The 15,671-nt window shown below is 39.9% G+C and overlaps 2 protein-coding genes across 3 annotated transcripts; one reads left to right on the top strand and one right to left on the bottom strand.

Annotated features, from left to right (window-relative positions):
- The first annotated feature begins 5,304 nt into the window (after positions 1–5,304).
- terf1 (telomeric repeat binding factor (NIMA-interacting) 1) lies at positions 5,305–10,456 on the top strand. Of its 2 annotated transcripts, none has more exons than XM_080050320.1 (10): positions 5,305–5,522; positions 6,177–6,272; positions 6,778–6,905; positions 7,016–7,102; positions 7,468–7,617; positions 8,722–8,834; positions 8,931–8,957; positions 9,090–9,187; positions 9,309–9,388; positions 9,479–10,456. In XM_080050320.1, exons 1-10 carry the CDS (start codon positions 5,339–5,341, stop codon positions 9,638–9,640), a joined length of 1,125 nt encoding a protein of 374 aa, XP_079906446.1. In that variant the 5' UTR covers positions 5,305–5,338; the 3' UTR covers positions 9,641–10,456. The 2 variants fall into 2 exon arrangements, with proteins under 2 accessions (XP_079906446.1, XP_079906445.1); XM_080050319.1 differs by having other exon boundaries at positions 9,282–9,388.
- A 113-nt stretch (positions 10,457–10,569) lies between these two features.
- Positions 10,570–14,129, bottom strand: sbspon (somatomedin B and thrombospondin type 1 domain containing). The gene is made up of 5 exons (XM_080050321.1): positions 13,577–14,129; positions 12,320–12,514; positions 11,764–11,842; positions 11,044–11,220; positions 10,570–10,715 (listed from the first exon to the last, which is right to left on the bottom strand). The coding sequence occupies exons 1-5, from the start codon at positions 13,806–13,808 to the stop codon at positions 10,598–10,600; spliced, it is 801 nt and encodes a 266-aa protein (XP_079906447.1). The 5' UTR covers positions 13,809–14,129; the 3' UTR covers positions 10,570–10,597.
- Positions 14,130–15,671: the final 1,542 nt, after the last annotated feature.

The following is a 15,671-nucleotide window of genomic DNA, read 5'->3' as shown; positions in this document are numbered from 1 at the left end:
ATAGACAGTGATAACATGTATTATGACAGAAGTTATGTTTTTCGTTTTGTTTTTTCGTTATGGTTTGTTTACCTGCATTGTGTTCATTGTGTCCTGTCCTCAGCTCCCCGATGTCGTTGTTAATATTTGTTCCATACTACTGCAAGTTTATCCAATCCTGCTGATTAGGTTTAAGGCATCCTTTATCCCTTTTATTTTATTATTTTTTGTATATCCGTAGTGTCTTGGAGTGTAATTTATTGTGTTTTATTGTGAACAAAACTATTTTCAGTCAAACTTAAACCCAAAGGAGTTTTTTTCTTTTCTTCTCTCGTCTTCTTTCACGCTTCCGTGACACTGACTGAAAATATCTGTTATATGTTGCCTTTCATTCCAATTTTATTGCTGGAATGTTTGTTTATTGTTTCAGCATGACACTTGGCTGAGTGTACTAGTAATGTGTTTGTGAAGCCACACAAACCAGAAGGGTACTGACAGGAAGTTTACGGGGGAATTTGTCGTTGTTTGTTTTCATTGGTTTCCTTCTTTTTCTTATATCATGTCTTTTTGTTCTCACAGAGAGGTGTGGAATGTGCAATACCGCATACTGCAATCTATGCAGGCCAAGAATTGTGGCACTTTATTTTCTGTCTATGGGATTTGTAAGTGTACAGGCAGAAATTAATTGTATTTTTCAAATGTTATATCTTTAATATGAGGCAAAACAGCATTACAACTACCAGAATCTCACAAACGATACAAATGAGAATTTGACTTGTACTTTTTCATATTATATGGCTGGCATAATGCTGTCAAGCACCTTAATGCCAGACATCAATGGACCTCAAATTTAATTATCTCTTGCGTTAGGGATCCAAATTGACCACTTTGGGCCTTTTATATTGCTGTTAGATTTACATAAAGAGATGTCTGTGGAAGTTATTAATATATTAATCTAATTTAAATGGCCACACAAAAAGGATTTTATGTTTTTTGTGAATTAACTTTGAGAATGATTCTATTTTTTCTAAACCAAAAATGGAGCACTACCACAATTTCCTGCCATATGGTGGTTGAAATGATGCGTTCCTTTTCGTAACACTGCTGTTTATGAGAAGGTAGCAAGTCATTTTGCTTTGTTCATATAGCACTGTACAGAAAATTCTAATTTTATAGGAGAAATCAGGTCTTTATGTATTAGATACAAGTAATGTTATTGAGTTCTCAGGTTTTCTAATAACTCTCTGATATTCCGATTGGATAGATCACTGTTCTTTTCTTTAACAGTTTATGTCAACTGGTAACTTCTGTACTTTTTGAAAAGGTGATGTTGTCAAATCCACATCGATGTCTTGGCTCCTGGAGTAAGGAGCAGCAATATCTCTTCCATCTCCTGGGTAACCTGTGTTCAACATTCAGTGTCCGCGCCCCCATCAGTCTTCAGTGAGGCAGGGAGGAGCACAAAAAAAGGACAGAAGGTGGAAACTTTAAAAAAATTAAAAATAAATAGACAGAAGGGGAGTGATGTGTCTAATTGATCACAGACAGACAGGAAGAGATCACCACTGTCTCCTGAAGTGATACATCTGATTAATTCCCCATGCAGACACAGTTGAATGCTCCAAGCCCTACAGCTTCACAGGCTCAAGACCGCTAAGGCATGCCCACAGGACAAGTTATCAATGGGTAAAGGGAAGACAAGTAAAAGGGAACGCTGTTAGAGGTAAGAGGAGAGGTGAAATGGGGTCCACCCAAATAGTTACATCATGTCTGTGATCATTTGTGGTCCTTATTTTCCTTTTGTCTGTGTATACTGGACACAGACAACACTGTATGCCCAGAACAACAAAATTGAACTAGGTAATCAGAGATGTGTGTGAGAGCTCATGGGATTATCTTTCATGTGAAATAATTGATCCCTCATTGGAAACTCAGATTCTTTGGTATACCCTCCAAAGCAAAGCGTGGGGTCACGGGTCAGTGTTGGCTTTTGATGTATGGGGTTTTCATTTGTTTTTCCTTTATGAAGGAGGGTTGGATGATAACCTTCATGTTGAATCTCTTTTTTTCTGTCCCTGTACTTTCAATTTAATGTCTATCCTTCATCCCTTGTAACTAGTAACCATGTCTCTGTGTTGGCCTCGAATAATCCTACAATTTGACAGGTAGGGTAGAGAAACAAGGGATTTGGATTGATCAGCTATATTCCCTCGGGATGATGTTTATGTGGATAATGAAATGAATTGTGTAAATTGACAGCAGATGAACTGTGCTCTGTCCTACTGTCTCACAATGGCATTATCATATGTGATACTGTACAGAGTGGAAAGGTTGTGTCTTTATTTTCTCTGAGAGAATGGGTACTGTCCGTGTCACTCATGCGTGCTTACCAAAATCCTGCTCCCAAAAATGCATACAGCAGTGTTCCTTCTTATTTCTCTGTATACTGCCTCTTAAATTCTGTTTTGTTTTGGGTCTTTTTCTGTTCAGCTTTGGAGAACATTATCATTAGACACATTCTGAGCTACAGACTGTTTCTGTATAAAGCAACATCTTTGTATGCATGTAGTAGTCCGAACAAGTATGTGTCCACAGAACACTTTGTTATGGTACATGTATGTCAACATTTCTGTAGAGCATTGTTCTCCATTACGTCTATTAGCATATGCAGAATAACAAATAAATGTGTATATAACTTGTGTGTTTGTGTCTCTGTTGTTTTCCATTCTACCGATGAACTGTTGTTTGTAGGCTACATTTGCATTTTCTGGATGCATTTTATGCTTATCAAGGATTATTACACAATACGCTACAAATATACAGTACAACTTTAGAATTATAAAGCACTAATTAAAACTGATATTGCATTTGCAGAAAGAGTTGTTTTTCATTTAAGAAAGAGGATTAAACTCAGCAATTTGGTGAAATTGTTTGATAAATGATTTATCCCTGGAGGGAAATATTTTCTTTTCCATTAGGTGCAATTAATGGATCTCCACATTCCTGTTGTGTACTGCCTGCATGCCCATGCACTTATATATATTATATTATATATATATTTATTGCATTACAAGTGGCCAAAATGACAGCATATGTTACATTTATTCTGTCACTGATGATTTTAATTACAGTATCACCTAAAAAATTCTGTCTGCATTTGTTTGTTTTAAAATAAAATACGAATTAAACGTCCACGCTGTAAAGATACAATGCCTAAATGAATGTCTGGGTAGATAGATAGATAGATAGATAGATAGATAGATAGATAGATAGATAGATAGATAGATAGATAGATAGATAGATAGATAGATAGATAGATAGATAGATAGATAGATAGATAGATAGATAGATAGATAGATAGATAGATAGATAGATAGATAGATAGATAGATAGATAGATAGATAGATAGATAGACACTTTATTGATCCCTTGGGAGTGTTCCTTCAGGGAAATTCAAAAATCCAGCAGCTGTAGTACATACAACATGACACAAAACAAGTAACACAAGCTAAAATGCATCAATATACATGGTAAAAAAGTAAAATACAGATTTATATTTATAAATACATTTAAAAAGAAGCAGCAGCAGATGTTAGCAACAGTTATTAATTTATTAATGTATATTTGTGTTTGACCTTGTTTAAGAAATGGAGTGTGTAGCAATAAATAAATAGATTATGCAAGCTGTTATTGTTATTGTTAAGTTCAGTTCCACCAGCCACTGTACTCCTCATGCCCCCCCTCCTCCCTCCATGTGTGGAGTTGTGGAGTGTGATAAAACAACACAGTACTACGGAGCAACTGGACAGGCTGCCGTCTCGCAAAAAAAAAACTTATTTGTGTAGGTATTGGCTCAAAGCCATAAAAAGGGGCATTTGGGCTGAACTGTGGAAAATTGCATTGTAAAACAAAGCAAATGGTTTTCTTGAGTGCAGTACAATACAATGCATAACCAATACTTGGAAAACTTACCATGGTGAAATGATGTATTTAGGCCAAGGGTTTACATTAACTCAACTGCTCGTCTTGCTATTTTCATGATCTTGTGAACTCAGTCCACATCAGCATTTGATCTTAGTGCGACCTTTGATTCTGTAGACCATAAAGAGGACCGGTTCTGGCTGTTCTGGGAATCCTATTTAGAATTGATAGTATATCCTGTGTCATATTGTACTTTAGAGGTAGTAACGGACCTTGACCTGTAGCAGGTGCATGGTGCTCACAAGGCACTATTTACATGCGGCTATATCTGTCAAGCTGTGAAATGCAATCGGTGATACATTGCCATATTAATGAAACATTGAATACTGAAGTTGATGTGGCCGGGTGGTCAAGGCGATTGATTCGAAATCCATTGAGGTCTCCCTGCCCAGGTTTGAATCCTGCCAACAAGGTGGCAAGGTTTTAACTACTCATAACTACTACTCAGACTAATCATCAGGGCAATAAGAGTATCTGAGTAACTTGTTGGCTCAGTTAGCCAAGTCCTAGTCTGGAGTGAAACCCCACAAAACCTGGGCTGCTGGGGGAAGCTAGTGGATAATAGCCAATAATAGTAGTCTAATAGTCCACTGGGACAACCTACCAGTCAGCATGAGTATTTGATCTTATACAACCTTTGATAATGACGCAAATGTCAGGCAGAAGACAAGCTGGCCAAATAGATGGCCAAATAGAAAAATGTATAGTTCTACTGTATATTTAACTTATTTGCTCATGTTGAAGGTGCACTGCAGTTTTAGGGAAGGGAGGTTTGTTTACATTCAATGAGCCTCCAGTCAGATTACGAAACCTATTTACGGTAAATGTGATTCATAGTGTTGAATAACATCATAAATCAAAACTAATTATTTTTTGGACATTTGTATCCAAAGGTATAAAATATGTCTGTAAACAAAACTGAGGGCCCTGCTCAATAAACAATAACAGGTAAACAGTAACTTTTAAGGTAGCTAATTCAGAAAGTGAAAATGCTTTTATTCAGTTATGAGAATAGGCCTTTATCTTAGAATATGTTCACTTCTCCTGCACACCCAAAGTTAGGCTAAGTGATATTGTTCTTTGAAAAAAATTAATTTTGTAGTTTTGTTAATTTGTTTATTCATTTGTTTTATGAAAAGCAAGACAAACAACTACAAATCACATAGGCCTAGCCCTAGAGACTATGCAATGGTGAAATAATTGAATTTGGCATTTGTACTTATTCCTCCCTAACACCCGAGGGCGCTGCAGGCTGACAAGCGATACCAAACTGGCCTAAATAACTAAGCGCGCGCGGAAACCATGGCGGAAACAAACCTAACAACTTCCACGAAAGACAAGGAAGACCCATGGTAAACAAAACAAAACAAAACAAGACATGGAGCCTGAAGTAACAACTGAAAGCGTTAAGGACGCCAGTGATATAGATGAAAGTGTTAGTTTCCCCCATGTTTCAGCCGTAGCTACTGGGTGGATAGTGGACTTTATGTTTGTAAGTCTGTGTCGGCATTTCAGAGAGAGACAACTTGATGAATTCAACGAAACGCTTTCAGCGTACAAGGGTAAGTTCACAGTTGGTGACTGTGAAACATCATTACTTAGTTCTGGCTACCAGACTTAACCTTTTTTAAATTCTTCAACATGAATTACTCTTTAACAGGTGTGCACAAAATGACAAAACAGACCAATATCACTACAGCCAGCCATGTCCATGGCATCTACTCAATCAGACCTAAGCTATTGCCTATTGTTAACGAATGGAAACTTGAATGTTCATAACAACCGAAACCCGCAGTAAGGTATACAGTTAAGTGTGCACTTGTTAAAATAAGCACCATAAGATATCCTGAAAGTGTGCTGAAATGAACGCCTAACGTTGAAATAAAAATGGTGATAAAGTAAAGATTACATTTGTTCTATATAACGCATGACACATTCAAATACCCCAATGCTCTGACTAAAAATGGACTAGCTAAAATAACCTTATAATAAATTGTGGTCGCAGTACAAAATGTTTGTTGTTGTTTTTAGTCCTACACGAGGATAACTTTTAATCATTGTGAATAAATTATCATGTGTGTTGCCCAATATGTATGCTATTTTATCATAGTGAGAAGGGGACACATTTGTCGCCAACATTTTACTACAGAGAGACATCTTTGTAATGTTCCAATGGCTAACATGCAGTTGCACATTTGTTTTGTCTTTTTTTATAGAAATTTCTCAGAGCCCATCTCTGAAAGGAGCCATCTACGATAAGAAGATAATGATAATGGCTTTCCTCGCAAGAATCATGCATGGAAAGGAACTGGGTATGTAATGGCCGACTTTAGGCCTCCAGACTTCTATCCATGTCTGCATATGTGAAAGCATTATTCCTGTACAGCAATGTTTTGGTGCTTCTTGGCAGCAAGAGTTTAGGAATATTAATCCATATGTTATTAAAACTTTGTTATTCACACACAAATCAATATATGCAATACATACAGAAGTATTAAGCCACTCTATGCCTTTTTTAAACAATAATGTATATGGGTAACATGCGTATATTGTTTGGAGGTTATGTCTGGGACAAATTACGCCAGTTAAGACAGATCCTAGTAAAGATTAAAGCTCATAGAAGTATTTATAGAAAATGCTGGAGACATGGACTTAACATTTTGATGACTTGGTTTGTTAAAACATCAGAAAATGAAACATATAAAAGCTAAAATACATGATTCTGAAATGTCATCCTGTGTTTCCTTAATCTGTACACATAATGTGCCCTCAAAAAGACTTCCTGTATTAACCAAGTCATATACTTTTTCCTCCCAGATGTGGAGTTTGAAGAGGACAAACATGTGACGCCTCTGATGTCTGCCGCCAACATATGGTCTGACCTAGAGGACGCTGTGGAAGATGAAAGCGTGTTCAAAGACATTACCATTCTCTTGTTTGTACAGGTAATCATATTTAGCCTCATACAACACAATCTGAGAGTGTCCAGACATGGCTTTTTAAACATTATTGCACGGGAAGCTGCTTTCGTCTGATTTTTCACCCTCTTTCTAAGGCAGTGGCTGTGTGCTTGGAGAAAGGCGAAACGTCTTCTGCCTCCTTTGCCCTCAAGTGGTTTAAGAATAACCATGAATTCCCACAGGTCTGTATGTTTCATTTATTATTCCAGGACACTTATTTAGGAACCGTAACATTTTGTTAAAGGAATACTTCACCCATAAGGAACCGGCGGTCTATCATTATAAAATTGCTATTATAATATAATGAATTAGGTTTGTCTTCCCTCAGTCTCCCCTTGGCCCAGCTGTCCTGTTAATCCTAACCCAAAATGTAGGGTTAGACAGTAGACCATAAAACACTCTTTCTGCCTTTTCTCAGGCTAGGATGAACAGATTTCTAAAAAAAAATCCACATTTATACTACATGGGATCTCAGAGTTCAATACACCTTCATATTTCCACCGGTGATGTAGGTATTTAATGCTTAACAGCTAACATTTTTCAACAGAACCTGGGAGTTAAGCTGTCGACAATAGTGACACAGGGGGAAACCTACCACCCGTTCCTCATGAGCTTCAGCTTCAAGCGCCTGCTGGATACAGTCCGATCTTTTCTGGATGCCTACTTGAAGAAGAATCCCTCCGACTACCTCCTCAAGGTACAAGGAGTACAAGGGCTATATCAAAAGGAAAATAGAACAACTTCTTCCAACTTCAGCCTAGTTCATTATAGTGTATAGATAAGCTTGACAATAGGCCTGATCCTCTCTCCTAACTGGAGTTGAAAAAGTGTCTCTCCATTTGACGGTTACTCGGAGAGAGAAAAAATGTCCCAAGGAAGGATTTATTCAGCCTATTCATAATGAGAGTCAACATTTCTAGGTCTGGTTTGTATACACTCACTGCCCTGCTGGACGATTGCCAATGTAAAATTATGGATCGACTTTGTATTGCTGAAAGATAAGGAATGAGAATAGCTGTGCAATGAATGATTCAGTCTTAGAGCAAGAGGATTAGCCCCCTCCTCTTTGTTCACACAAACATGATTTGAGTGGGGCAGTATTTGAGGCTTAAAAACATCTGTCATCATCATTTCCTTTGAATCCAAACACAGGATGTCATTGACAAATACACAATGGTGACCAATGGTTTTCTCCTGTTAACTCAAAGGGTTAGAAAACCATATAAAAAAATACTGCCTCTCAATACATTTTCTGATCCTGTGTGCCGACCTGTTCAGCCGTGCTCTTGTCCCCCATTGAAACATGGCGCTTTGACCAACTAAAGGTGCTGATGTTTCATTATTAGTCACAGTTAATTGACAATTTGTCTTCAAAATGAGTGGGAAGGGCATCCGGCTAACATTCAGCTGAGCCCTCCACTGGGTCTGACAGACTCGCTGGTTCAGGAAAGTTTCAGGAATGATTTACACAGAGGTTAAACTTAGAAGGGTATTGGAATGACAGGCCTCATTAGTTTTGCTCTCATTTTATAGCAGCACTTAAAACCTAAAAGTTAATTGTTTTGGAAGAGTATGAAAGGTTAATATTAAGAAACCTAATTTGTGTGTGTGTGTGTGTGTGTGTGTGTGTGTGTGTGTGTGTGTGTGTGTGTGTGTGTGTGTGTGTGTGTGTGTGTGTGTGTGTGTGTGTGTGTGTGTGTGTGTGTGTGTGTGTGTGTGTGTGTGTGTGTGTGTGTGTGTGTGTGTGTGTGTGTGTGTGTGTGTGTGTGTGTGTGTGTGTGCCTTTCCATCCATCCATCAGGCTGCCACAAAAATGGTCCAGTCAACACAGAACACGGAGGGTTTGGAGGACGTGTCCACATCACAGGACCGCACTCTGTCAGAGACGGACACCACATCAACAGTGGATAGGAAGTAGGAATAATCCTCTAAGTTGTATTCATTGAAATGTGTATGTGATCCATTTCTGTTCTGTATTCAACCAAATACTGTGCATCTGTGTCCCAACAGGGAAAATAGGAACACATCGTGTTTGAAGTGAGTAAACATGACTGTTGAAAAAAAAAGTATATTTTCATTAAGAAACATATATAATGGCTTTGTTTGGGGAAGAGGTAGAACGACGCTAGATAGGTAATCATTTTGTCACCCTGTATTACACTTCCGCAGAACCAAACGAAAACTGATGTCAACTAAAATGACTGATGTATGGAAACCTGATTCATGCAAGAAGCCTTTTGTCTCCGTCCCAAGAATCCCCAGTCATGGTAATGTTGTCTCAGCCTTTTGATATGTCTCTTGTAAACAAGATGTTTTGTGCTAGCTCATCTGATTGTAACAATACATATTTATACGCTACAGATAATGTGTATTCTCCCCCACCATCAGAGGAACCTCGGGTATCTCGAGTAGCTCGGAGATCATACATAGACACCTCAACAGTCAGAAAAACAAGAAAAGCACCAGAGGTAAGACCACAACCGCTCAGCTCTCCTTTGCCCGGAGAATTTCCTGAAAATCCCCAAATTTAAGAAGTAATAATGTTTTACTTTGTTTAGAAATGGACACCAGAGCTCGACAAATACCTCAAAAATGGTGTTATGCGCCACGGCCACGGGAAGTGGTCTCGCATTCTGATGGATTATGACTTTAAGGGTCGCACTGGCGTCATGCTAAAAGACCGCTGGAGAATTCTAAAGAGGTCCAATCAAGTCGACTGAAGAAGGACAGTTCCTGTCTAACTCGTACAATGTAGCTCCATCCCCTATAAACAATGGGTTTACTCAGCTGGTCCACTAATTTGACACTTTTCAGCTTTATTGTTGAAGATATTCTTTTAATTCATTGGTGTGTTATGCTTGGCTGCTGACAAGAAAATATACCACTAGAGGGCACTCTTCATGGGATTTTTGCACTGCCTTATTTGATGGGATTTATACATGTGATGAGAATATATACTTTGTAACTGCGCCTCTCTGACCTGTACAATGTAGCTGTTAACCTGTAAATAAAATGGGATTAGCTTCTTTAATAATTTTCATTTTGCTAACTTAACTGTTGAACTTTTTTTTTATCTTGTGGGTGTGTTGAGCATGGGTGTTGAGCTGTGCTGTGACCCTGCTGTGTGCACTGGGAAAATGTCATAATACCAGAGGTGCTGCCCAAAACACAGAAAATACCATTTTGTTCATTGAGTTTCCCTCTGTGGGAAGGATTATTTCATGGTGTGTCTTTAAAAATAAAAAAAGCATAAGCCTTGTACAAATGTAAAATATTTTTATACTTTTAAGTTAAATACTTTTGCCAAAAAATTGTTAAGACGAGAATTTAGTGGCTTTTTACGAAGAAATGCAAAAACTATTTTGATAGGTGCTTAGTATGTACTAAAACAAGGTGAATTACTGTACATGTTACAAAAGTGTTTTTACTTTTACTGTATGCAGCAATTTAAATGGCATGGTGATTGTAGTGATTTGAACATGCATTTATAACAATAGGAAGCATATTTATTAAAAAAATAAACTTGCATTGCTCCACCTTCGAGTCCTAAGTCTCTTCTTGGCATCGAAGCACTGCAGTATTGAGGCTTGTGATCCGAACTCAGTATTTGGATTTCACTGATGGGATGTTATTGTGGACACCAGATCATAGCAGAGTTCTGCGGTGCATTGCGTGGGTCAGATGAAGACAAAGCTGTGTTGTGGTGGACAGTTGCACTGCTGGGTTCTCTGGATCTTCTTCCATGTCCCACTGCACTGATGGTTCCCTACCGCTTGCCACCTAAGCGCAGCTTCCCTGCAACACAGCCCCAAATGTTTTGTTATTTCACACCACTGTGTGCAAAGTTTCACATGTTCACATCCGTGCAGTACAAGATGACAACTTAAGCATGATCTTAGAGGGAGGTGGGAATTGCAGGAGTTTGACCAGAATAACATGGCTGTTTGATGAATTGGTAAATAGTTAAGGTTATTTTCACTTGACTTCTAAATGAATTGGAATTTCATATTAAGAAAATGGCAAAAATGAAAAATGTAAGTTAATTTCCAGTTAACCAGGTTTGTACCTCACATGTATAAAAGAAAAAACATTGCTGAGAACACACAGGTTTATAACTTCATACTTGTCTGATTCCTGGCCGTCTCCTTGGCAGCTGCGACTATTGTTTCGCATGGCAGGAGGCTCACATGCCACACACACTTTAAAGCCTTCGGTAATGTAGCGCATCCAGTGTGTGTGTGGCCGGTTCTCCACTGTACAGTAGGCACTCCGGGACTCCAGCGTGAACTCCACACAGAACCTGAAGGGTGTAGGTTCAAAGCCATGAGAGTCACAGTCATGTTTGGGAACAATTGGATCAAGATAGAGGCATATGGTTATTAATGTTTTGCATCATTGGTCCAATAAAACAAGGAAGGAAACCTTTATCATTTCCTTATTCAGTACAGGGCCCACCCCAAATTATAACAATAACTTAGTCAATGGGTGCACAATAACTCACCCACTGTCATCTAGACCTTTTGTTCATGTGACAGCCCTTATTAAAGTCTGAGTATTTAATTTCAAAGGGTTGTGGGCAGTCTCTCAGCTTTGCAATAGACTATGTAATGGTTTGTAGACAGACGACCAGGTGAGCAAACACCTACTGGGAGCTTGTGCAAATGGAGGGAAACATTTGGCTGTTATCTGTTATTTCATATGGAGCTACATGCATCACGATAAAATTAAGTTTACCCCTGGCAGCATTCATGAACTTTTCAACTCTTGATTCCAAAGATACCCGAGATTGTGCAGTTTCTGAGTATTTGTGGCGGCTTGATAGCATGCATGATGCCAAACCTACCCAGGATCTAGGGGGTTTCCATAGTTGTCATGCTTGGGCCTTCCCTTGCCAAATTCCATGCTGGTGATGAATGCAGGACCTGACAAGATGAACCAATTCAGTGTGTATATTAGTAATTTAACCCTAGTTAAAGGTGGAGTCAGCGATTCAGGAGAATCTTTTTTGTCAAAATATTTTTTTTCCGTAGGGTGCGCTAAAACAATATGGTGTTAACACACAGCCTAGGCTCTGTAAACGGACATGTTGCTAGCTACGGTGGGCCCCCTTTGTTTACATACCCTTTGTTTACACAACAGTTTATAGAGCCTAGGTTTTGTATTAACACCAGATTTACACACATCGGACAGGTAGATTGTGAGGAGGTATTCACTGATTTGGATCTAGTGATTTTGACAACAAGCATTCTCCAGAATGGCTGACTCCACCTTTATGGTTGCAAAGTCAATAGGTTGTCCTAATTTGACAAACAGGAGGAAACCAGGGGAAAGAATGCATTTTATAATCAATTTAAAAAACAATAAGCTATGCTATGGCATGCATTTCATTTGTATAATACCTGAGTTGAGTCCACAGTGGGCGCCCTGGTGGTCTCTGTACTCTCTGCATCCGCCTTGTTGCTGCAGGCTGGGACATGGCTCTCCACTGTTGCTGGGCTGCTGCTCTACGTGACGGACGCGGACTCTCACCGAGGGCTGGCAGGGCTTGGCACAGCCGCTCCAAAAGCTCCACTCGCTCACAGCGCAGTGCCGAGCTGGATTGTGAGAGAAACAGGATTATTACAGGATATCCTCCGCAGGTTAGCAAACAATCAAACTGTGGTGCAACTCAACAAGAGATGTTGCTGGAACTGACCCCAAAAACACTGATGACTCACAGTAAGAGTGAAACTTTCCAGTGTACTTGCAGGTTGTAGAAATTACAATTTAAATGTGAAACAGGGTAATGTTTCTAAATATCCAGGAATTAACTTTAGAAGCAATTGAAGCATTGATTGTGACTAGTAGGAATTGTGGTTTTCGTGTTCCCCTGCAAGGCGTTTGAGAGCATGCCAAGTGAGCAGCCAATTCCATCACCAAGTCCTGTGATTTCTCTGTTCAGTTCACTCAGCTCTTTGGTGACCCAATGCTTTGATGTATTAAGCATGCAGATTTTGGTGACTACCAGCCTATAACACATATTAGGTACGCTCGGCTCGTTTGGTTGCATCTATTATTGCCACAACTGATTGACAGAATTCCATTCTTTAAATATTTTGTACTAATTCCATTATGTGGGCCAGTCCACTGAAATGAGGTTAGACACAGAGATGCCATCTGGGTTATTTGGTGAACTAATGGTTTCCTTTTTGGGGGTCCGTGCCGTGACAAACATTGCAGAGGAAAAAATAAATGTTGACAATGTGTAAAGTGGGCTGCTCATGTCTAGAGGGTGAATATTACAGAACAAACCACACACAGAAGTTTTACAGGGGCAGGCCTTCTCAAACTGTGAAGACAAACTTGTGCAAACAATTTCACATGCCTTGGATGAATTTGTAACACATCCACACCCTGCCAGCTCTGTGTCCTGAGAGAAATGTGCAGGGCAGCCCAGTAAGGACCAGGAACTGAAAATAATCTTTCTTCTCCAACTATCTTTATCTTCTCTCCCATAGACTGGATTGAGAAGATCTTTAGGCAAGGGTTCAGGTTATGGTTTTCTCATGCCAAAGGTTATCTCCCACACTGGTGTCGTATAGTTAAAGGTGTTTGCTGAATCTTCAACAGTTACCATCCCCTAGTGATTCATTCACACACAGATAGCATCACCTCACCTGGGCACTCTGTGAAGTAGTCGAAGCAGCAGTCCTTCGTCCTGACGCAGCCCTCGTCGCAGTAGCACGTCCCATACACACGGTCCATCCTCCAGTTGGTAGTCAGACAGCCCATGTCTCTGCCCCGGCAACATTTCCCTGAACAACCAGCGGACACCAAGAAGTGGCTCTTTCCCAGGATAGAAACCACCAGCAGCAAACAGGCAAAATCCACAGATGGGCCCATCATCATAAGGTGGGGGGGTCAGGCCAGAAGTTGCCCCCCAATATTTACTATTCCGCTTTTTTTTCTACTAGGTGTATTCACTCCTTCCCTGTTACTACTCTACATCTGTCCTACTCATGACTGTGAGACTAGAGAGGTAGGAATACCAGCCCAGCACAGCCCAGCCCAGCCCCGGCCAAGGCTTGTGTTCTGCCACAGGAGCCCTTGTGACCTGGAATTCCTGTGTCCGTCTCCTGTGTCCAGCCCCTCTGTTTTTCCCCTTTCCAGTAGCAGGTCTGCAGACCAAGCTTACAGCACACAGCAGCGACCCATTCCGGCTCTGATCAGACTCCCATGTCTCTCATGTTGTGTCTCTCCCTCTGAGCTGGTGTCTGTCTCTCTCTCTCGCTCTCTCTCTCTGAACGCCTCCCTTCAGTCGAACACACAAGGGAGGAGACAATAAGGGAGGGAGGCGAGGGAGGGGTGAGCTGGTGAGTTTAGTGTGTGCTTTGTCACCTGTTTCTGCTTCCCCTCTCTCTCTCTCTTCCTCTTGATTCTTTCGTACCTGTCTCATTGTTGTTTACCCCCTTTCTTTCTTACCCTACCCTGCAGAATTACTTGCGACCCTGATGCCAGTCTTGCCCAGCCACTCTCTGAGGACCAAGAGAAAGGGAGGAATGTAAGCTGTTGGCAGGTGTCCAGACAATTGTGCCAGGGGGCCCATTGAGCGTTGTAAAACCACCCTTTGGTTCTCACCTCCCTCCACTTTCCTCCTCCTCTCACTATTACTATTGTTACAGTAATCCACCAGAAAGCTGTGGTCCACTTCAGAGATGTTTTGTTTCTGTTATACTTTGTAGTCCTATTTGTATTTAATTACTTAAATACAATTGTATTTTTATTTAGTTGTTGCCATTTTTGGAATCAGGCTTATTTTGCTTTCTTGCTACAAATTAAAAGAGATGATCAATTACTCTCATATACCTTTACACTAACTATGAACCTACAGCTATGAGCTTGGTTGGCTTAGCTTAGCCAAAAGGAATTTGTAAAGTTCTGTCTAAATTCTTATTAATCTGACTACCACTCGGTTAAAGTCCACTTTTTAATTTATATATAGCCTAGTTTTTAAATCCATAGCCTACACCATAAGTGGAGAACAACATGTTGCTGTTTAGCACCTGGCCAAGAAGTGTATGCTAAGCCATTCATTTCCCGGCTGTAGCTTCATTGATCTTTTGATTTAACTGTTGACAAGAGAGCAACTGGGGATCCACTGTCGACCTACACTGAGATAGCATGCATATGACCAGTGAGTCCTTTACAGTTTCAGTCCTGGTGCAGGTCAGCACTGAGTGAGCTGAAGCTCCACTGTACATGACATTATTTGCAGACCAGGGTGTAGCCTTAATTTACAACACTTGACATTTAACGCAGACAATGACACATTTGTTTCCATTACTGTCATTCTGGGGACAACCTTAGCGAGGACGATTGTTTTATCTCATCAGGATGGGGCTTGTTGCTGACTGATGATTGATTACCAGCATGATTAGATTTGCTGCTCTTAAAACATGTCTTCATGATGTCCAATGGGAGGATTTTAACATATAAAAGCTAATATCATATCACATGCTACTTTGCTCTGTCTACTCTAAACTTAGAAATGCATTTTCCAGATCACTGCAAAACCCATTGTTCTAAAGCAGGCTTTCCAATAACTAATCAACCAAGGATGAAATACAGTAGGCCTATTAGCCATATCATTTTTGTAACTTTTTCTGTTATTATTTCGCTCAAGCAGATTGCACGTCTGAAGATGTTATGAACTCAAGAGGGTCAGCTCTTATTTGAGAAGTTCCTCCCCCATGCATCTCATGGGAATCCAAT

Source organism: Ammodytes marinus (assembly GCF_949987685.1).
Source record: "Ammodytes marinus genome assembly, chromosome: 21".
In the NCBI taxonomy this organism is placed as follows: Eukaryota; Metazoa; Chordata; class Actinopteri; order Uranoscopiformes; family Ammodytidae; genus Ammodytes; species Ammodytes marinus.
The sequence above is the reverse complement of the archived record's forward strand: the minus strand, read 5'-3'. Positions and strand labels throughout refer to the sequence as shown.